Here is a 23,644-nt window from a genome sequence, read left to right on the forward strand (position 1 = left end):
ATGGAGAACGAAAAATTTGTTACCTAGGGCTTCAAATTTGATGAGAACTGAAGAGTGGGGAAGGAGAACAAAAAGAGCTTCTCAAACACACGGGAACACAAAAAAAATTCTAGGTCACTTTCAAAGGCACTGAATACTAAAGCAAATCATCCCTCCCCCTTGAAGGTGGGCCTCGAGGTGGGCTTGGGCTTGTTGATGCATTTGGGCTTAGGCTTATTGGGATCACATCATCCCCTCCCCCTTGAAGAGGATTTGCCCTCAAATCTTGGTGGTGTTCATCATCCATGAATCCTACAAAAGGAATTAAATGATATATATTGAAAGTGGAATGAACACCATACTGATAAGCAAGATTATATCTAAAGTAGAGGACAAAAGAAGGTCTTGTTGTATTGTTGAAAGTTACTTGAAGATGAACAAGACCTACTTCACAAAAATAATTTTGTGTACTTTGAGTTGTCTCAAACCTAATAGGCAACATTAACTCAAAGTATGATTTTGCAAAATCTTTTGAGGAGTTTAAAACAATGGGAAGGGAAACTGGCTTGAAAAACTCAGCAAAAGTAAATATTGGTTTGAAGAAATGAGAATGATTGATGAAATGAGAAGAGTTAAAAGATTTGAGCACTCCCTTTAAAATTCCTGATTCAATGAAAATTGTGGGGGTCGGAGGTGCCTTTAGTAGCATTCCTTTCTTGAGTAGGATTTCTTCTTCCTCTTTCTCTTTCTTTTCAAGCTCTATTTTTTCTCTCTGTTCTCTCAACGCCCTATTAGATTCTTTCCTTTCCTCTTCCTCTCTATCTCTTCTTTCCTTCTCCTCTTTCTCTTTTTGCACATGGTCTCTTTGCTTTTAAATTTCTCTTTGCTTTTCAATTTCTCTTTTCTTACTCAAGAGAAAGTCAAGTTTATCTTTAAAATCTCTTTCTTGACGAGAAAACTTCTTTAGATTTTGAATGAATGTATCTCCTATATCAATGAAGTTTTCTAGTCGAGACTGTTGCTCCCGAGTGATCCTATATGAAGAGGGAACAAAATGTTTCCACATGCATGCTTTCAATTCATAAAAGGTATTAATGCATGATGCTCTTCCCTTTTCCACTTGAAATTGCCTTTTATACCACCACTCACATGCACGTCCTACAAATCTAGAAATAACATGCATAAGAATATCATACTGACAATATCTATTAAAGAATGGTTGCACCAACTTCTTTGTATCCCACATCCAATCTATGAATGATAATGGACCTATATCCTCCCCAAAGAATGGAATGTCACTATGAAATGTATGATGCAACTCATGACTATCATGCTTATGCAACCTAGGACTATATGTAGAATATGTACTCATGATGATTGAATGAACTTATGCACTTGGATAAAAGGGTGAAAGAAGAGGACTATCACAAGTGTACCTCCAGGTAAGCGAGGTGACTCTCACAGACTTCTTAAGTACCAAGGCTAATTCTTGCCAAGGTTACACTTGCAAAAGTACTCAAAGTTCACACAAATGTTCAAGTAATAAGTAGATAGAATCACATGAGGCAAAGCACACAACAAGCACAAACAAGACTCAAAGAAAAGAAAAGATTAACACTAAAAACGGACCCCTAAATGGCAAAAATTTTAGAGACTTTGGTCTCACAAATTTAAACCACTAAGTGTCTAACTCTGTGGCCTAAAAACAAGGTGAGAAAGTACTTAGAACTTTCAACACACTCACTTACTAAAACGTTGCACTATAGTATGAAAAAGGTTCTACTTAGGAGATGAGATTGAACACCTTTTGTTCCCCAAGACACCTAAGTAGGTCATGGATATAATTGAGAACTTGAAGCAAAAGAAATTGATGCACAAGTTTGGGTACAAAGTGAAGCAAACCAAGAGCAAATTGGATGCTAGAATTCTACCACCTAGGATGCTACCATATCATAGAAACCATTCTAAACTCTATAGCATCATCAAAGAACCAAAAATTGAGAGGCAAGCGTATGAACCAATCAAAGGATAAAGCAAGAAAAGCTAATTAGAAATGCTAAACCAAAGAGAATTTAATGAAACATGACTGAATGAGTAAAGAAGAATTGACAAAAAACAAATGAAAGGCTGGAAAGAAAGGAAAGCACCACAAAAAGGAACCTAGAAATGCACTAGAATAGATGAAAAAAAAACTAAAAATAGAGAAGAAAAAGTGCCCAGAAACAGCCACTGTACTCATTGCAATTTTGTTTCAAATTGAGGGAATAAATTCCACTTCTATTGAAGGCAAACTCAAGGCAATATAGAGTACACAATCAAGGAATCAATTAGAATAACAAAGAGCACTTAAAAGCACCATAAACCCACAAAACAGTAGTAAAACAGAGAATTCCCGAGACCACTGCGCCAGAAAACGTGAAAATTTGCCTCAACTTCACGAATTTTTCATTTTTTTTGTACTCAACATTTTTGAATGATTCTTTTTTTTTTGTATTTTTCGTCTGGATGTTAGCTAAATGAGGAAAATTTCAGATTAAAATTTGGACCACGCAGTGAGTCATGAAAAATCTCAAACAATAGGTGTGCGTGCAGTGAAAACTGGAAAAATAGATTGGAGCAGAATTGCTCACGAAAATTGTAAGATGTTCTATGAAAATTCAAGATGAATGAACTTGATTATGATCTAAAATCAAGTATGAATCACAGAAGAACATCTTAAACACTCAAGAGCATAATCCAATAGGTGAAATAAACGAAAAATAATGAGACCATTGCCTTACACATCCACAAGCATCACTTAAAGTTCATAGCTCATTTTGTGTGATGTAGGACTTAGTTCTCATCAAGTAAGTGCAGAATTCAGCCATATGAAAGAAAATTAAGATGAATTAAAGTGCTTAAACATGACTTAAGACAAAACACAACATAAGGAATTGAAAATTAAAAGATGCACTGATTAAAATGAAGAGAAACAACAAAGAATAAAAGAACAAGTGCTGGAAAACAAAAATGGAACCTAAAACAAATTTGCACCAATGAAGCAAGGAGTACTACAAGATGAATCAATGGAGATTCATGTAGCCTCAATGTCAAACGGTGTAGAGCAGCAAGCACATGAAGAAGATAGCAAAACTTGAAGAAAAAAAATGGAGAAGAAGAGACAAGACTGAAATTGAAACAAAACACAAGTATGGACCAAGAACCTTACCCAAACCAAGAGGATGGATGCACCAAAGGCTTGGATGGCTCTAGATACCAATTGATGGACGTCCTTGGTGTAGGAGAGGAAGAGATCCATGGAAGACACCAAGAAGTAGATGAAATGCATCGGAAATGAAGATAAGAGCAAGAAGAGCTCTCAACATTGGAGGTTTTTGGTGAAGATGAATAGTAGAAGTGGAGCTATGGTATGGAAGGTGGCTAGAGGAGATGAAGGAGAAGGTTAGCCGTGTATGCTCTCAAAATAATAGAAGAGTGGAGTGATCTCAACACAAACATTCTATTAGAAATTTCAAAAGTCCTTACAATAGCCTAAAATTTTGGCTTTTATATGAAAGCAAATACACATAAGCACTCTTAGCCCTTGGAGAAGGAGCAATGTAAGACCCGCAAAATTTAATTAATTAAATAATTAATTAATTAATAAATGCGGGAGGCTAGTGCATTTATGACATTAAATTATGATAAGTATGACGTGGAAAAGTACTAGCTTAAGTGGTTGAGAGTACTTTGGTTGTGTGAGAGGACTTGGGTTCGAGTCCTATGGATGCCAATTGTGTGAGATTTTATTATTATTGTTTTAATGGTATGTTGCGCCACATATTGTATGAGATAATGATTGAATTGTGTGTGGTAGCAAGAAGCATAAGTTGGTCTGGTGGTTAGCTTTGACTTGGCATTAGGAAGGTCATGGGTTCAAACCTTGGGAGTCAAATTTAACTCTTTTTGGCTTAAACTTTAGTTGTGGGCTGAATATGAATAGGTGGAGAAACCTAGCAGAAAGTGGGTAGCTAAAGGGCCGAGAAACAATCAAGTCATAGCCTTGAAAAACAATAAAAAACCCAAATTAAATCATATTCACGTAAGTCAGCCCTTGGTGATCAAAGGAAATCTTTTAAATTCAAGCTTAAAGCGGGGAAGTTTCAGGTTAGGGGAGCTGAACCTGAATTTTCGTTTAACCTTGTATGCTTGTGATTCTGATATGTTTTGTACCCTGAATTTTGTGCTGCACATGAGGGAAATTGGGGTTATGGGTTTTGGGGTCTGTTTCATGAAATTTGACCCAAATGTATGCATATAATGGGGTTGTGTTCTGGTTATTTTGTGATTGTGAAAAGTTGGGTTATTGGGGCATAATTTCGTGTCCAATTATGTTCATATGCCTATCTAAGTTGTGCTAAATGAATTGGTATGTTTGGGTTGTGTTTTGAGTCTCCGGTGCAATGTTGTACGCGTGAATTCAGTGCCATAACCTGCAATTTTCGCTCAGGCGAGACATGCAGGGACTCATAAACCTCTCTCTGCTCGAGCAATTCGCTCAGGCGAGGTGTTTTGGTCTTGGGCGACAGACCATCTCGCTTAGGCGAGGGTGACTCGCCCAAGCGAGAATTTGTGTGTGTCTCAAGTGTGTTGGTTGCACATCTCGCGCAGGCGAGGTTTATTGTTTAGGCGAAGATGTGTCTCGCTCAGGCGAGAGTTTCTCGCCCAAGCGAGAGTGCGAAGAGCGTTCTAAAGGGAGTTTAAACATTCAGCCCAAGCGAGAGATGAGGGTCTTGGCGAAACGTGATCTCGCCCAGGCGAGTGTGACTCGCCTAAGCGAGGGTTCGTGGTTAGTTTTAGGTATGGTGCTCGCTCAGGCGAGGTAACCTAGCCTAAGCGAGATGAACTGGAATACTTAGGCGAGAGTTAGATGTCAAGCCCAGGGAGGGATGGATGACATGTTCAGAAGCGAAATGGTTGCAATATTGGATTGATTGGTATTTGAGTGATGATGAAGGATTTACAATGTTCCTAAGATATCTCGATGGTGAGCTTGTTGGAGTTCCATGGGTTGTGGCCCGGAATGTATCCTTGAGTTGTGGCTCAGGATAGGGGTAAACACGTGGCATTCTATGGGTTGTGGCCCGGAATGACTTCCTTGAGTGGTGGCTCGGGATAGCGGATGAACACGAGGAACCTTGAGTTGTGGCTCGGGTTGGCGAGTGTGCCGGTGGAGTGTGCTGGTTGTGGCCAGTACGGATGGGTCCAGATGGATTGCCCTCCTCAGTGAGTCACTAACGAGTTTGGTAGTCTTGGGACGTTGCAGACTATGTTCGTATTTGGGAACTCCACCTGGCGTTACGTGGTGTGATCCGTAGCATGGTTCCCGCACGTGCTCTATCGGTTGTGGCCAATAGGTGTGGCAGCAAGGCGCTCCGAGATACCTAATAGGAGATGTAGAAGACTACTAACATGGTTGTGGCCATGTGCAAGGACTGGGACGAGGTTCTCTGATATACTTCACTATGCATGGTGGTGGCCATGTGGTGGGAAGGTAACGAGTCTTCCACGAGGTGTATCGATGTACATGGTAGTGGCCATGTGATGGGAATGGAGTATACGTCGCGAGATATGCAAGGATATTATTTATGGTTGTGGCCATGTGGTATAAAGGAAGAGTTGTATTATTGATATAATGTTTTATCTATTATACATGTATATGCGTGTGTTGGTACACTTTTATATGTTTCTTCTATTAGCTCACCCTATCTGCTTGTGTTTGGCGATGATCGTGTACGCGATACACGTGAGCAAGTGATGATGCAGGTGGAGCTAGTGAGGCTTAGCTGCGGAGAGGGGATGATCATGGGATTTTATTTCTATGTTTTCTTGATTTTGGATTTTTAATAATATGTAAACAGTTGATGAGATTCTGAAACATTATTACATTTTGTACACTATGAGACAATGGTTATTATATGAGGTTAAAAGTTTTTAATTTCCCTGATTTTTGGGAAATGAGGTATTATTAATTATTGTGTAATTAATTCTTTATTTATTTTATTTTATTAAATTTGTAATATCCTGACGGGATGTTACAAGCAAGGCTTATGGCCATTGGATGATGCCTTGGAAAAAGAGGAAGCATTCCTAGCCCTTGGATGCATTGGATCCATGAGATGTAGGAAGGAATGTTGACTTCCACTTAGTCCACCTTGGAACTTTGGTAGCTCATGGCCAAATCTCCTATTGGGCTTAGTCAAGCCCAATTTTATCAATTCAACTACACATTGTTTGACTTATTATTCTAGAAAAACAAGGCCTAAACAATGACCCAATTTAAATCTAAACTACGGTCTTCCATGCATAAACTCATATTTTGTAGATTTCTTTGGCCCATGTGAATAAAGTGAAAAGCCCATGATTGACTTGATCATCTTGTGAGAGGCCCATGCAGATTTTCTTCATCATGCTTCTAGTGATTGGGTCTTGAGGTGGGCTAGGGCTTGTTGATGCATTTAGGCTTAGGTTTATTGGGATCACATCACTTTCAAAGACACTTAATACTAAAGCAATTTTTTTTTAAATTATGAAAAGAGAAAAAAATGAAAAAACATTGAAAATTTAAATTTTACTGAGGTTTCTTAAGAAAACCCCTTGTATTTAACAAGGATTTTCAAAACCTCTTCTATGCCAATTCTTTTCTATAGGTTATTATAACCCTTGTTAATAAACCCCACTAAAATTATATATTTTTGTAGTGAATTTTTTATGTTCACAAAACTTTTGATGAGAAAAAAGTGACAAAAATACAATGAGTTGAATTATGTGGATTATTATTATTTTCAAATGTCATACTAAAGATGAGTTTTGAATCAGTAAAGAAAAGTTTTATTCTGGAAAGGCATTTTAAGACAAAATTTTGAACAATATGAAAATTAAAATTGTGTAAAATTATTCTTTTCTAAATATTTAGTTCACTTAACAAGTTCTAGAATACTGATAGTTTCACTATCATAAGAAATTGACAAGCAATTGTATTAATATTTTAACTATATATTTTTTATTTTTTCAAATTAATTTGATAATGTACAGTGCTATACTATTAAAATAAAAGTTGTTAAAGTGGATGTTTATTTAGTAAAAAATGTGAAAATATAATTTTTCATAAATCTCCGATTATTAAGTATTATTTTAGTAAAAAATTTTAAACTTAAATCGAACTATACATTTTGTTGTTATAAGTAATTTGAATGATGTGTTACTTGAAGATTTGATGAAGCTTTTATGAAGGTACTTGAATCCATTGCCTTGGAACCATGATTACATTGATGAAGATATGGAGATTTGATGTTACTCGTGTTGATCAAGTCTTGTACGCATTCCTTCTATCTAGATCAATAATGGGGAAAACAAGCTTGAAGATTGTAGTTCATTTTGTAGACCATTTAGCATTAATTAGATGTATAGGGTATTTGTTGTGTCTTTTAATCTATTGAAATGTTTTTCAATAAGTTAAATGGTGTCTTTTAATCTGTTTAATGGATTTTTAAGAAATTAAAAGATTAGCTGCAGTAGTCTTAACTGAGACTTATTCAATCATGTGATTTATTTTTTAATCGATTGATTTCACTTAAGTTAAGTGAAATCAACCGATTGATTTGAAAATCAACTTGTTGAATTTCGTAACAATTTGACTATAAGAGCTGTATTTTTCGAAAGAGAGGTTAGCCAATATTTTTATTCCCACCTTACATAAATTCAAACAATCAAATAATTACTTGGTGAAGTCATATACTGATTACAACCTCTGATGTGCAAATACTATATATATATATAATCCCAACTCATGAACTATTGACAATCCATATCACCCATCCCCAACTTAAGGAAACAAGACATCATATCTGCAAATACAATACCATGGCTTAGCATTTAACAACTTACATGTTAGCAAATATTTTTATTCCCATCTTAGATAAATTCAAACCAATGAAAGTAATAATACATGGTGAAGTCATAAACTGATAACGAACTATGATGTGCAAATACTATACATCTACAATCCCAACTCATAAACTATTCACAATCCATATCACCCATCCCCAACTTAAGCAAACTGGACATCATATGTGCAAAAACAATACTCAAGCTTAGCACTTAAAAACTAACAGGTTAGCAAATATTTTTATTTCCCACCTTACTTAAATTTAAACCAATGAAAGTAATACCTGGTGAAGTCATAAATTGATTAAAAACTCTGATGTGCAAATACTATGCATATACAATCCCAACTCATAAACTATTGACAATCCATATCACTCATCTTCAACTTAATGAAACAAGACATCATATGTGCAAATACAATATCATGGCTTAAGACTTAACAACTTATAGGTTAGCAAATATTTTTATTCCAACCTTAGATAAATTCAAACCGGTCAAAGTAATACATGGTGAAGTCATAAACTTATAACGAACTATGATGTGCAAATACTATACATCTACAAGCCCAAGTCATGAACTATTGACAATCCATATCACCCATCCCCAACTTAAGCAAACATGACATCATTTGTGCAAATACAATACCATGTGTTAGCACTTAACAACTAACAGGAAAGCAAATATTTTTTTTCCATCCTTACATAAATTCAAACCAATGCGTTGCAAACCAATATTAGTTCCAATAACAATCAACCTTACAAACCAATATCCCACTAAATCAATTCCAATAACAAAACCAAATTTATAGGACATTAAATCTTTTGAAAACCTTAGCCTACTATCACGCAATGGATTTGGTTCAACAACCACGCTTTCAACAACACATCATACATATTGAAGAAAAAAATTACTTCTTCAACAATGTAGCGCCACGGGAGTAAGAAAAAAGACCAAAGCTTGAGATTCCTTTTTCGATGTTCAACAACACTATACCAAAAAAATACAAACTTTATCAAATATTTTCCAAAAAGGGAAACAAAATGCCTCATTTCCACCAAAGATGCACAAACAAAAAGGAATACCAGCACTTTCGTGTAGTGGGTAAAACCAGTGTCTTCTCCACCTAAACCACCAATGACGAAATAACAACCACTTCGAAAACAACCAGTTGGGAACTGAAAAAAGATTCGGGGATGGAGGAACAACACACTACTCTCCACTTCTCTCACGAGCTCCACTTTTCTCTCTCTCGCTTGCTTTCCAATTTTGTCACGAATCAAGGAACACTAGTGCAGGAAAGAGAAATGACAGCGGTTATTTTTACTTTTTGGCTTCGGGTGTGCACCCGAGGCATATACTGTCGAGGTAAAAAGGTAGTACTTTATACCTCGGTTATAAATCCGAGGCATATTTAATAGTTACTACCTCGGTTTTTGCCTAACCGAGGCCTAATGTGTATCAGAAATTCGAAAAAGAAAAAAGAAAATTAAGCGCACAATGGAAGCGCGTTTGTCTTGTTCGTGGCTACACAATGAAGAACGTGAAAATGAAGAAAAAAAATTAAAATTAAAAAAAGTTTTCCATGTTAAATACTGAGAGAAGTTATAAGATTTTGGTAGTTACTATAACATTTTTCGGACAAAATTTATATGGTTTCATCCATTAAAATCTCTATATAAGTTTAAGCAACTGTATACAAAATTATTTAATTTTCAGTATAGGAATTCATCATCTTTAGTCTCTATCATATAAAAATTAACTTTTATTTTCGTGTACCTCTTGACGAGCATAAAGTTTAACATTTTTTTATTTGTCTTTAGGCATAAAAAAATATAAACACTGTAATAGAATCATAAGAAATTAAATCATTGTGTATTTGGTTGAATATATTTTAAATTTATATCGATTTATAATTTTTTTTGGTTATAATTTTTATTTCAAACAAATATAATGTACTAATTCCTTTTGTTTGATATCGGTATGAGATATTTTTAATAAAAATCAAATACTTAAAATAAATGTTGTCTATTTATTTTAAAAGAAACTTTTGCATTTAAAATATATATCCTTTACCTTTTATGATGAAATAAAAATAATTACTTTTACATAATAAAATAAAAAAAAATTTGTCATATTATTAAAACCGAAAAATATAATTAAAATTTGATAGTTATTTTTTACGAACCAAAATTTTTAAGAAACTTATTTTACAGAGAATCGAAACATATATTTAAATCTAACTACTACTGTCCTTCTTTCATCTTTTTCACGTGTTTAAAAGTTGTAGGATATTTAATTCATTTCCATCCACAAAAGAGTTCACCTTATCACCAGGACGTAGCTGTATAAATGGGTTCTCACATGTTGGCTTATTCACACAACCGAACTCAACAAAGAAGAGAAAAACCATAATCTGTTTCATAGCCAGCCAAAGAAATGAGGAGTGCAACGCTCTTTGCTCTCTTCCTTCTCTCTGCCCTAACCTTCTACCCTCCTTCAATCACCGCTCAACCTGTCTTTGACGGAAATGGTAACGTCGTTAAAAATGGTGGCCGATTCTATATAAAGCCACGCCTTTTTGGAGCCGGCGGTGGTATTGAACGAGCCAGAACTGGAGACGAAGAATCCCCTCTCTCTGTTGTTCAATCTCCATTCGAGACCGATCCAGGGCAGCCATGGATTATTCGATCCATGCTCCGAACCGCTTTTCTTCCTGAAGGCAGAGTCTCCATTAGCTACGAATATGTTCAACTCGGTAACTCTGTTGAGAGTAATGAGTGGATCGCTGTTCCGGGTCAGCCTGAAGGAACCGTCGTTAAAACTGGCTATCCAAATTCAGTGTCAGGTTTCTTCATTATGACAAGAGCTTCCTCAGACAATACCTATAAGTTTTCGTTCTGTTCAAATGGCGGCACCTGCAGTGATGTTGGGGTTGTTAATGATGAAGCGGGGAACAGGATTTTGGCCATCACTCAGGAACCATTCGAGTTTTTTCTTACGCAACTTCCTTCCGATGCATCTAAGTGAAACACTATCCATGAAAAGTCGTACACTTTCTCCTTCTGAGAGACGTGTCTACGATATGCTTTGGATGTAATAAACTACCCCAATGGTAAATAAACAATCCAAAGCTTATTTATTTAATTTTTTTTCCAAATAAAATAACTTTAACATTTTGGTTATTAAAAAATAAAAATAAAAAATTATAAGGGAAACTACATTGATGTGTTGATAAAAATTATTGCACAAAATATAGACAAATATACCAATTATATATATATATATATATATATATATATATAATATTAAACTATTTATATTGTTCTATATGAATTAAAAACAATGATTTACTTCACATAAAACATGAAAAACTTGGATTACACAGACTTACAAAAATGCAAACATCAACCTTATCTCCTTCTAAAAACTCTAAAAAATCCTTGATTCGAAAAACTATGATACATTAAAAAAAAATCATTCTCTAACTAAAGTTTTTGAAAGTCCTTTCTGTCATCATGTCCCTAGCATAATTTATTTAACTTTTTTCCAAACCATTTAATATAACCGGAAATAACAGTCACTTAATAACCTTTGAGTTTACGATTCTTTTGCGATCAACACAAAACAATTTCTTCTTACATATAACTAATTATTTATTTTATGATATTATAACCTATTCAATTAATACGGAAGATTTTTTAATTTTGTTGAAACAATTGTTTTTTTTTTTTAATTTTAACCTCTGCTTTTTAAACTAAAAACTAACGTATTTTTTAAGTAATCGTTTATTTAAATTTAATTATTTTTTAACTAAAATAATTATTTTGTCGATTGATCCTAATATTGATTATAATTTAATAATTTTCTGAAACGAAATTAATTGTTTACAATGAAAGAAGAACATACATACTACACATTGTGTATTTTCAGAAAGTTTATAAATTATGTTATTTGCTCGCACGCATATTATTATATTATTATAATAAGATTATCAAATACTTTTACCTAAGATGTTTGTCAAATATAATAAGATTATAAGATACTTTTATATACTTTTGATTAATTGAGTATGATTTCTGTAGTTTTTAAAACAATGCAATGTGATTTCTATGTAACAAATAATTGTTCTGGATTGTTAACTTGTTTAAAAATCTATAATCAACGCACAATCTTAAACTTTCTTACTACGAACACTGATCTCCGATGTTGATAAACTTGTTTTAATGAAGTGTTTTCTTACAACTCAGTTTGCTTTACTAACTCCACCAACTCAGTTGGGGTCATCCCACATGGTGTTATTGGTGTCTACAATTCCGATGCTTAGTTCTATTTATTATTGATATGATATGAACAAAACAAGAAGCCTCTATTATTCCAAGACTACTTAAGAAATAAGCTATTCAGGTCTTAACAATATCTAAATTGAGACTATAATTTTTTTATGAATAAATAAATATTTTCGTGTGACCATTAATCAACAAAAATATAGTTTGTATTTATATTATAAGTTTTTAATTTTTTACTGATAAAAAAAAGAGTAAACTAGGATTAAATAATTTTTAATTTGTAAAATAGTTTATAATTACTTAATTAACATAATGCTTAAATATTTTTCTATAAATTAGTTCACATAAATAACTTTTCAGCTTTAAATTACCAACCTGCAAATTAATAAATATTTTTGTCTAATAATTAAATCAATCAAATATGGTAGAAATATATTTTGTGGTGAATAATATACTTTACGGAGGAAGACAAAGACAAAGACATTTTTGGCATACAAGGCTATGATGGTCCTCAAACATTGAATAGGTGCCAAGTTTACTGTAATGTGCGGCGAAACGATGGATAATGTCTTGGTCTCCCAAACATCATCAATCGTTCTGCCAATAATTACATACACACAATTTAGCCACGTGAAGGCTAATGTTCATTCATTTCAGTTTTATCGGATGTTCTCGAAGGAGTACGTGGAACACTTTTTTAAGGATAATGTTATTTTGATTTTATTTTATTTTATTTTAAATTTATTATTTTAATTATTTATTTTAAATTTTTTAGTCGTGTGATATAATAATTAAAAATTAATTGCAATGACAAGTTAGAAATGAATAAAAAAATATATTAAAATATTATTATCTATTTTTTAAATCAAATTAATTGATTTCATCACAGAAGAGTCAAAGAAACATCAGGAAAGTAACAGGCACGGCTTAAAAAAATCATCACATTAACAATTTCTTGTTTTTTTTTTTCTTTTTTTTCTTGATTTTTCTTTTCAAAACTTCTGCTTGAAATATAGTTTTTTTTTTCTGTTGAGAACATTTGTAACTAAAACACTTCTAGATTCGGTACTCGTATTAAGTTCACTAGTTCCTTACGTCATTGAGTTCTTCATCTTGTGAAAACATGTGTTTACTCAGTGAGTTTTTAATAAAATGAGTAGTGTGGCTTGTTTTGGTGTAACGTCCCATTTAAATAATGAGTATAATTAAAAGAAGCGTTAGACAATTATAATATAACAGCGCAATATTAGAGTTTACTCATAATGCCTTACAAGCCAAGGTACTCCACGATGCCACCAAAAATAAAGGGAACACATTACACAGTTTACTGGAATCATAGAGAAATGTAAAGACGGACAAGTACATGGGTCGTAGCCCTAAAGGTAGCCCAAGAAGACTAATTAGCGGAATTGTCTCTCCCCTGTTGACCACGATTACCTCTCACATTTGCTCCCATCAATAAATTGGTAATCATCGCAAAGGTAGAAACACAACATACAAAGCAACCAACAAGAAAAGGGTAAGCTAGAGCCAACAATATTTTTATCATGCAATCAAAGATACCTTCATAGTCCAATATACATATACAATACACATCTACCACACAAACATATTATGACCTTTCAATCAATACACTAAGACCCGACTCGACTCATCTGGATACATATAGCCCGGTCAGATTCAGCGGATGCTTGCACTTGTGGTGGATACCTCTGCTCACCCCGAGCTGCTCACCCCCGAGCTATGTGTTACAAGTGTTACAATGAATCAATTTCCTTCACCACAAGGTTAGCCCTTAATGAATTTCAGGCCTCCTGCTACTCTCACCACAGGAGTCAGTCCGCTATAAGTGAGACTAACTGACTCCTTAGAGTGTCAGGATGCAACCTTACCTTGAATCCTTACCAGACCCATATAGATGGGCACCACCATGGACACCCACTAACAGGGGCCATGGAATTACGTCCCGACCACTGAAGCGCGACCCTGAAAGTCTCACCTAGAGACTCCAAGGAATTACGCACTGACACGGACCAACATATATAAACAACCAAGAAATAAGCACATACATTATACATATAATTTCTTACCAACATCCATAACCAACCCCCATTTCTCATGGTTAAATCAATACCAACTCGTCATTACCAATCATGAGTAAAATGCTTCCTCTCATACCAATACCATGCCATTGGGTTAGCAACCATTGCTCATGCCAAATTCGTGACCACACACACATATATATGTATCAAACTTCTCATGTACAACTCATATGGGAATCATGCCAAGCTCACAATCCCCCACATATAATCCCCTCCCGATCATGCATACTCATTCCCATTAAGCCATCATACAATAATCCATATAAGCACAATTTAAACATCCAAGCACATAGGGAAAAACAACTCGGGATGCATCCTCGCCCAGCTCTTCGCTCAAGCTGGAGGGTCTCGCTCAAGCGAGAATGACTCTCGCTCAGGCGAGCTCCCCTCCGCCTAGGCGAGAGCTCGACAAGGAGGACAATAGCCCTTGCGCAATCTCGCTTAGGTGAGACCCTCTCCGCCTAAGCGAGACGTTTGCTCGCTCAAAACGAGGGTTTGGTCGCCTGAGCAACGACTCGCGTAGAAAACCCTGGGCGAGCCTATGCTCATCTCGCCTAGGCGAGGCCAGCTCGCTTGGGCGAGATAATCAGTGTTCGCCACTACTCGCACCTGCACAACACATACACACATACCAAACAGAAACTCCAGACAACCCAATCAGTCATGGCAGCACACAAACTCAAGGAATCAATGAAACTACATTGGTACAGGTCAAAATCGCACCGTACAAAGAGGTTCTAGCTTCCTTTACCTGGAACGAGCTAGTTTTAATGCCTTGACACCGAACAACGGAGTACCACAGCTCTAGGAGAAGATCACAGAGCTGGAAAAAGTGAACAAAGGGTGTTTACTACTGAAGCTCTAACACTACACACGGAAATAGGACCAGAGATTTAGAAGTGTGGGTTGGGAATACTTACGTGAGTCAAGAATGGAGTCAAGCGGAACGTGAACTGAAGGTACGCCTTGGAACCCTAGCAAAGGCGACACCAACTCTAAGAGAAGGGGATATGTTTTTACGAAAATGAGCACAAGTTAGGGTTTGGGCACTTTAGGTCAGAAATCGAATTGGGCCAACCCCCCGCCCCCTTAGGCCCATAAGATTGGACAGTCTAAAAAAGAAATAAAAGGGGCAGAATTAATTAGGCCTTACATTTTGCATAGGTGAATGTATCATCTCCTTAATCTTATGGTATTCTAAACATTTTTGTCAAATTTCATGTTTCAAAATCATATGTAATTTTGAAGATCCACCAATAACATTGCTATTTAGATCAAAATGTTCATCTTTTAAGTTTTTCAATATCTTTATTTGAGCTTTGAATTATCAACTTCTCTAAATTTATATTGAGTTTAGAAATATCATTAATATTACATTCAACACCGCAAAATATAATCTGAAAATAGAGAGATTCAACCTTCATTAAAGCACACAGAAAATACTAGAAAATGAAACAAAATTCTTTTTAGAATGAAAAGATGTATTCTCATTCCCATATCTAAACTCAACAAGTATCAAATTTTTGTCTTATTCTTGTCCCAACGGGTAATAGGTAAATAATAGTATTGGTTGTCTTATTGTTTCAATATTAATTATTTTTTATAAAAAATACAAAATTATGGTAAAAGAAACATAAATTATCACATATTCAATATTAAAATTGTTGTTAAGCGTTATAAACATTTCAAAAGATTTGGATGTTGCTACCAACTATACATTCTTCGTTGTTGCAGTTTTGTTTTGGTGCAATATCATGCTTCCGTCTTGATTACATGGTTAATGCAATTATTCTGGTTCATGAATATAAAGCACGTTGCAATTTTGGTTTTGAACGTTAGTGAAACTTTATGATTTTTCAGCCCATCCTTTCCCTCATTCACACCTATAAATAGGTGGTTTTGGTGCTCTCCAAAACACATTATCTCTCATTCTTTTCTCTTCTTCTTAAAGCTATCTTCTCTCATATTTTTTCTTCTATTATCTATCATAAGTTACTTACTCTTTCAAGAGTACTTTCTTTTTAGTTTTGAGATCCTCGGAAGATCCAAGAAGTTCCTATTATATATTATCTCTCATTCTTTTCTCTTCTTCTTCAAGCTCTCTTCTCTTTTATATTTTTTCTTCTATTATCTATCCTGGGTTACTTATTCTTTCAAGAGTACTTTCTTGATAGTTTTGAGATCCTCGAAAGATCCAAGAAATTCTTGTTGTATCTTGAGGGGTTTGTGCACACACCACGGATAAATCTTTAAGGATAGTGAATTTATACGTCTCAAGAAGTACCCTTTTGTTCGTGATTGGTAAGTTATTTACAACAATCTTAAGGACTTATAACTGACATCAACAACAACTCTACTTTGGAGAATCAAAATATTTCCAGAACTTAGACTGTCTTTGCGAAACCATTTCCGAATGTATCAAAAATCAAGGCATTCTCTGGATAGAACTTCCGACACTAGTAAGAATGTGTGTCTACTCTTTTAGACATGTATGGAGTAGCTATGGCTCTCTCAACTTCAAAACCTGACGAATCCAGTACCAAATAAACTATAAAGATTAAACTAATAGTAATATAATTTTAACATAAACATTTCACTTTTTGAACTTCAATATATGTTGAACTGTGATAAAAAAATTCATGAAAATTACATTAAATTCTTATATTATAGCAAATAAAATTTATTTATACAATTATATTATAAAATTACACGTTTGATAATGAGTTGGAAAATAAAATTAATTATATAAAAATACCAAAATAGTATTCCACATGATAAAAATAAACAAATAAAAATATTGAAAACATGATCAAATGTGTGTTCTAAAAACAATGTGAGAGACCATGGAAAGAAATCGCACAAAGGAAAATAAATATATAATTAAGAATATATGATAAGATGAAAAATACATTAGCAATATAAGAAGATTCTTATAACGAAACAAAAAAGTTCTTCAGGTGAAACAAAAATTAATAATAATAGAATAAAAAGTATAATTTTTTGTATAGCCTAGTAAATGAAAGGTTCATGTTGTTCAACACTTAAATTCAAAATGTTAAACATTCTCATGTTAATAGAAAATAAATAATAAATAATAATATTAAAAAATAGAAGACTGTGAGTATGAATTTCATGGAAATGCAAATGAATTTCATGACAAACCAAACAATTAGAGGAAATAAAAAATAGAAGTGTGTAGTGTTTGCATATATATATATATATATATATATATATATATATATATATATATATATGAAACAAACTATGAGTATGTTAATAATTTAAACATAGACGAGGATATAATGATGACGAGTATTATGGTGGGTATGGGCACGGGGACGAAGCATATATGTATATCCCTATCCCTATCCCCATGCCCGATTGGAAAATTTGGGTATTCCCAATATCCATATCCATAACTAGTCAATGCAGGAATTTTCCGTCAAAATGGGGATGGGTTTTGGCAATACCCACACGACATATTTATTTGTCAGCCCTAGTTACAACAATAACACATAGAAGGAGAAAATAAAATAAACCAAATATAGGAGGAGAGGTTAGAAATATCACTAATATTACATAAAGCACTGGTAAGTATATCCTGAAAATAGAAAGATTTAACCTTCATTACAATAGAGGAAAAATAACACAAAAAGAAACAAAAAAACATGGTTAACTATCGATACAGGGTTAACAAAGAAACAAACAACAACAATACTTAATACACAATCAAATTCATCAACCCTAACCACAAATCACGAAAAGAATACACAATACAAACCCATAAACATCTACACACTTAATTCGTAAAACAAAAACAAAAAACTAAGACAAGAACAATACCTAAAAACCTATCAGAAAGAACCTCAAAAGATGGAGAGAAAGGGAGAACAAAAATAACAAATGAAAACGCGAAATGAAATAAGTAAAAGATTCTGTCTATGCTCTTCTTGTACTGTACTTTTTGAGCTTCATCCATCAATCAATCAATCATAAAGAATAGAGAAGAGTGAGAGATGTAAAAATACCACCAAACCAAACCCATTTTATCCAACGTCATGAAACCCAAAACTAGTTTTGGGGTATAATGGTTAAGTGAAGATAGTAATAGGGGAAAGGACATAGAAAACTAAAAAGTGTCAACATATTTAGAAGCGGTGGAATGGTAAATTTAGTGGACATTGTTTTGTTTATATTGTTATAGCTAATCTTTAATTTTGTAAATTGTTATCAAAATTTGTCACTATATTTACTAATTATTTTTTGTCACTAAAATGTGTTACCATATAGAGATGAGCCCGAAGTCATCTCCTTCAAGACTCCAAAGAACTGCTTGTTGATTAAAAAACTATGACAAACTAAAGAAGAATCACTCTCTAACCAAAGCCTCTAAAAGTCCTCCCTCAAAGTGTGCTCCAAGCATAAATGACCTATATAAACTCAACATAAATAAAAGTTTATATCCCTAAAAAGTTAAAAATATCATATATTCACACCAGTGCAGGAAAGGGTTTTTGTCGCAGTTATTTTGGTCATTTGGCCTCGGTTTAAGACTCGAGGCATATCTAGCCGAGGTAAAAAAGTTCACCTTTCTGCCTCGGTTCTTACCCGAGGCATATCTCATCATTACTGCCTCGGTTCTGATACCAACCGAGGCATAAAATATGTTAAAAATTAAAAAAAAAATCAGAAATGGTTGAAACCTGCAAGAACACAAGCAAGCAAAATATGTGAGCCTCACTGGAAAACGCCTCCATCACCATTTGCGGATCTCCTTGTGTTTCAACTACCATTGTAACATCCCTAAGGAATATTAATTAAAATAAATAAATAAAAGAAATAATTAAAAACTAAAGTCATCTGGATAATAATCCCAACGCGGGAGAATTTAATTTTTATTAAAAAGCATGCGCCAAAACTCATAACATAACATAAATTGTTATAAGTTTCCAAAACTTATGTCCATAATAACATATAGTAAATACATAAGAGAATATCCCTAGCTCTAATCCCCATAGCTATCCCTCACTCCGTCGGCTGGTCATCCTCAGCTCTACCTGTTTCAACATCTGCTCCCATGTAACGAATCACACGATCATCGCCAAACGCAAACACACAAACAAGAAAGGGTGAGCTGAGAAAATAAAGTAACAAATATTCAATATGTAAAATAAAGCATACACCCATCTTATTCATATTACATAGTTCTTGGCCAAGACCTTAACCCCAAGGCTTTGTAGCCTTCAAATCACACAATTGGTTAGCCTTGGACTCGGGAATATGATGCTCACACGAACTTGCCCACTCGTGGTCTTGCCTCTACGAACCTCCCTGCTCGTAGTCCTACTCTACGAATCTCCCCGCTCGTAGTCTTGCTCTACGAATCTGCCCGCCCGTAGTCCAACACATGTGATCCACCAGCCACGTACCTTCCCGCACGTGGCATCCCTCAACGTGAGCACAAAACATACGAACCTACCTCGCTCGTATCCCCACGTGAGAGTAACTAGATATGAACCTCCCCGCTCATATCATCACATGTTAAACACATCCATGAACCTACCCGCTCATGGCACAACATCTCCCGATCCAAGCAAAGCATCATCGTTAATTAAAAACAACATACCAGAAAGCAAAGAAGAGCAACATTTCCGCCTGGCCCGACTTGCACGCCGCCAGGCGAAACTGTCGCAGACCGCCTGGCGGTACTCCCTTCCCGCCAGGCGCCAGCGTCACTTCAGAGTCACTGTTTCCTCGTCACCGCCTGGCGGAGCACACTGTGCCCCCAGGCACCCCTCGGTGCAATGCCCTCTCACGCTAAGCCTATCGCCTAGCGGTTATCAGTGGACCGCCAGGCGCCATACCAGAAGCACTTTGCAACTAGTTTCGGCACTCGAGTTAGTTGGTTCTACAATCCAAATTCCTCTAAGGCAATTCCCCTCTCGAGCCTCAGTACTCAATCCTGATCTATTGTCAACCCCAATCTATTCTTGGTGTTGCCATATCCCATCTTTATCATTCGCACATTTCAACTAGAGATCTATTTATGCCTAAGTCGTGACGTCAAGTCTTATTTTACCAATGACAGATCCCATTCTCACATCTCCCCTTTTCACAGTTTCACTTGTCCATAAACCACATATGATAAAATCAATAGTACCTATATCCATCCATCCTTCACACTTCATCTAACATCATGTCTTAATACACATATACTCCTGTTTTCCCTTTTCAAATCACCAATTTCCCTAGTTATATGTTACAAATTATCTCATACAATTTTATCAATAGTTGCCTAAAAACATGACTCGTCCAAGTCCTATTCCTTTCCATCATTTTCTACTTCTTTTAAACACACAAAGCCAGACCTACACTCATCGCCGCCTGGCGGCAGACAGCACGCCGCCAGGCGGTACACCAGTATTCTACAGCAGCGCAGACTCCCATTTACTATGACGTACCCAATCCATTTTCCAATTTCCATTCCTATCAATTCCAGTCATCAGGACGCAACAGACCTACATTACGTGCTAGTTATCTATTCTCAATTTGATTCATAAAGGTGCCTCTATAATTACACTCATGTGTAACCCCAATCGATTCATACACAATCGTCGTCTCTCAACCTTGCCATACTCCAAATTGGTATTCAATTTCGGTCCAGCAAAGTATTCAATCGAACCCACTCACATCAATCACAGAAACCACATACACACTTGTACGAATAGCATCAAAAACATCAAAAGGAACGCGAACGCTGTCGCGCCGCCTGGCAGGAATTCATCGCTGCCAGGCGGTTCAAGCCAAAACAAGAACAGATGCCCACCTCTGATGAGCCGCCTGGCGGTAAGGATCAAACCGCCAAGCGGTTTCTGGAAAAAAACCCAGAAACCCAATCGAACAGTGCAGAAAAGCAGGTGAAAGGCATGCAGTTTCAACCACCAAAGCACAATACAGTGTATATGTATCTAAAACATCGAAAACAACTCCCCTTACCTGGAATTTCTTGCTAAACCACGAATCCTTGATGTATCTCCAATCCAAAAGCTTCCTTAACCCTCTCTTGCACGTCCACAATGTTTTCCAGCCACTCCACCCTCTTACAATCAGTTTTTCCCTTTTGAAAACCCAGTATTCGACCCTTACACCCACTGTAGTACTCTTTGCCTCTCCAACTAGCCTTTTTCCTCTCACTTACTACCCAATTAAATGTGCTCAATGCTAAAAACGAAAATACCTTAAGTATTCTTGTTAATGACTACTCATGAACCACTATTGAATGGTTTCTTACCCATTAGACTGCCTTCATATGCAGCTAGGGTTTCTACGTCCGTTCAATACCATGCAACCCAAAATTGCCAAAAAGAAAATTAGTTTTGTTCTTAGTAAGGATTGAACCCACAACCAATCAATTAACAATTCAAGCACATAACCACTCAACCAATTCCTATTTTATGATAACTCCTACAATTTTAGGAATTTATCATTATACTACACATTCAATATATAAACATACAAAAACACATAATTTAAATAACACCCAAGTGGCACACATAGGACTCGAACCCAAGTCCTCACACACACAATAAAGCACTCTCAACCACTTGAGCTAGTACTTTTCCACATCATAGTTCCTCACATTAATTACTTTAAATGTTTCTATTACCCGTCATAATTAAATAATTAATTAAATAACTTTTAATTTTCTCGGGTCTTACAACCATCAACGGAAACCACCTACAAGTGCAGCGTCTCGTTCACCCAGAACGTAACTTCGCCAGTTTGCAAAACCTCAACACCTCGCACGTCCAAAATCTTGTGCCAACAACCATTCAATCAACCACTATGTGAAGTTCACCTGAGGAAACGCAGCAAGACGAACCCCAACACTACAAGAAAAACACCCAAGAAAATGGATTCAAATCGCAAAATGGAAATGCAAAAAATACCCCAATGTGCAAACGAAGGTGGCACAGCTGATGTTCTCGTCGGAGGAGGCGCAGCGCCGGCAGCAGGTGGAGAAGGCGGGCATGGCGACGAATCTGCGATGGTGGGTCACAGGACTGAACAGTGAAGATGCATCTACAGTGGTGGCGGAACGACGTGGAGGCATAGGCAGCGCTGATTTTCGAAGGTAGAAGATGCATCTATAGTGCAGCGAATTTGGGTTTTTAAAACCTAACTGGCCTTACTGCCTCGGTTGATTCGAAACCGAGGCATATACTCACACAAAATAAAAATCAGCCACGTGGAAGAATTCTGGCACTGATAGGCCTCGGGTGAAACAGCCCGCTGCAGTAAACCATTATATGCCTCGGTTCAGTGGGACCCGAGGCATAAAACCGTCCAATTCTTTTTGAATTTTAAAAAAAGTGTGAGTTTCTGGCAGCGTTACTGCCTCGATTGAATTTATAATCAAGGCATAAACATTCATAGGCCTCGGTTGTTTGGTTAACCGAGGCATAAAAGTTGTTTGAAATCACAAAAAGGCCACCGCGTCCTTATCTACTTCGTTTGTGCGAGAACTGAGGTATATAGGACGCTGTCTAAACATGAAACTGCACTAGTGTCACCACGACTTCTTCTAAAAAAAATCAACACATGAAGCTAAACTAGGACAATTCCTAACTGCATCATCAGTATTCACCTTAAGTCAATTAGTATATAAAACTTGTCATGTTACGTCTATAAATAAAACCACCCTAACTTTCCTAGTTTGGATATGAAAATTTTTAGCACTAAAAAATAAGAGATATTATTATTCATATATTTAATTTGACAAATAGTAGAAAGAAAAAAATTGAATTATGAAATCTAGTATGATTTGTTAAATCCAAATCATTCAAATATATAGCAAACATAATTTTACTTTTATCCTTTCCTCTAAAGCCATTGATACGGTTTATGTGTCTTTTTTATCAATATAAAACAATTTTTTCTTACATATAACTAATTTTTTTTTATAATATTATAACTCATGCATATAATACAGAAGATTTTCTAATTTGGTGAAAACAATATTTTTTTAACTTTACCCTCTTTTTTAAACTAAAAATTAACATATTTTACTTAAATTTAATTATTTTTAAACTAAAATATATAACTTTTCGTACTAATTTGAATTTAATCATTTTCTAAAACGAAATTAATTATTTACAATAAAAAAAACATACAAACGTATAATGTATATGTTTTCACAAAGTTTATAAATTATGTTATTTACTCGCACGCATATTTTATATATATATATATATATATATATATATTATAATGATTAAATATTTTTCTCTATTTATTTTTGACTTAGTGTGATCTCTGTATTATTTAAAAAGATACACTTATTTTTATAAA

At 35.1% G+C, this 23,644-nt stretch overlaps 1 protein-coding gene across 1 annotated transcript; it reads left to right on the forward strand.

The window, feature by feature from the left end:
* The first annotated feature begins 10,267 nt into the window (after positions 1-10,267).
* Positions 10,268-11,049, forward strand: LOC114183631 (trypsin inhibitor 1A-like). Its single transcript, XM_028070712.1, has one exon. The coding sequence runs from the start codon at positions 10,342-10,344 to the stop codon at positions 10,930-10,932; it is 591 nt and encodes a 196-aa protein (XP_027926513.1). The 5' UTR covers positions 10,268-10,341; the 3' UTR covers positions 10,933-11,049.
* The last annotated feature ends 12,595 nt before the right edge of the window (positions 11,050-23,644 follow it).

The sequence above is a fragment of the Vigna unguiculata genome, chromosome 5 (genome assembly GCF_004118075.2).
Source record: "Vigna unguiculata cultivar IT97K-499-35 chromosome 5, ASM411807v1, whole genome shotgun sequence".
In the NCBI taxonomy this organism is placed as follows: Eukaryota; Viridiplantae; Streptophyta; class Magnoliopsida; order Fabales; family Fabaceae; genus Vigna; species Vigna unguiculata.

Coding starts and splice junctions, on each gene's coding strand:
- LOC114183631 (XM_028070712.1), top strand. CDS start 10,342: ATGAGGAGTGCAACGCTCTTTGCTCTCTTCCTTCTCTCTGCCCTAACC.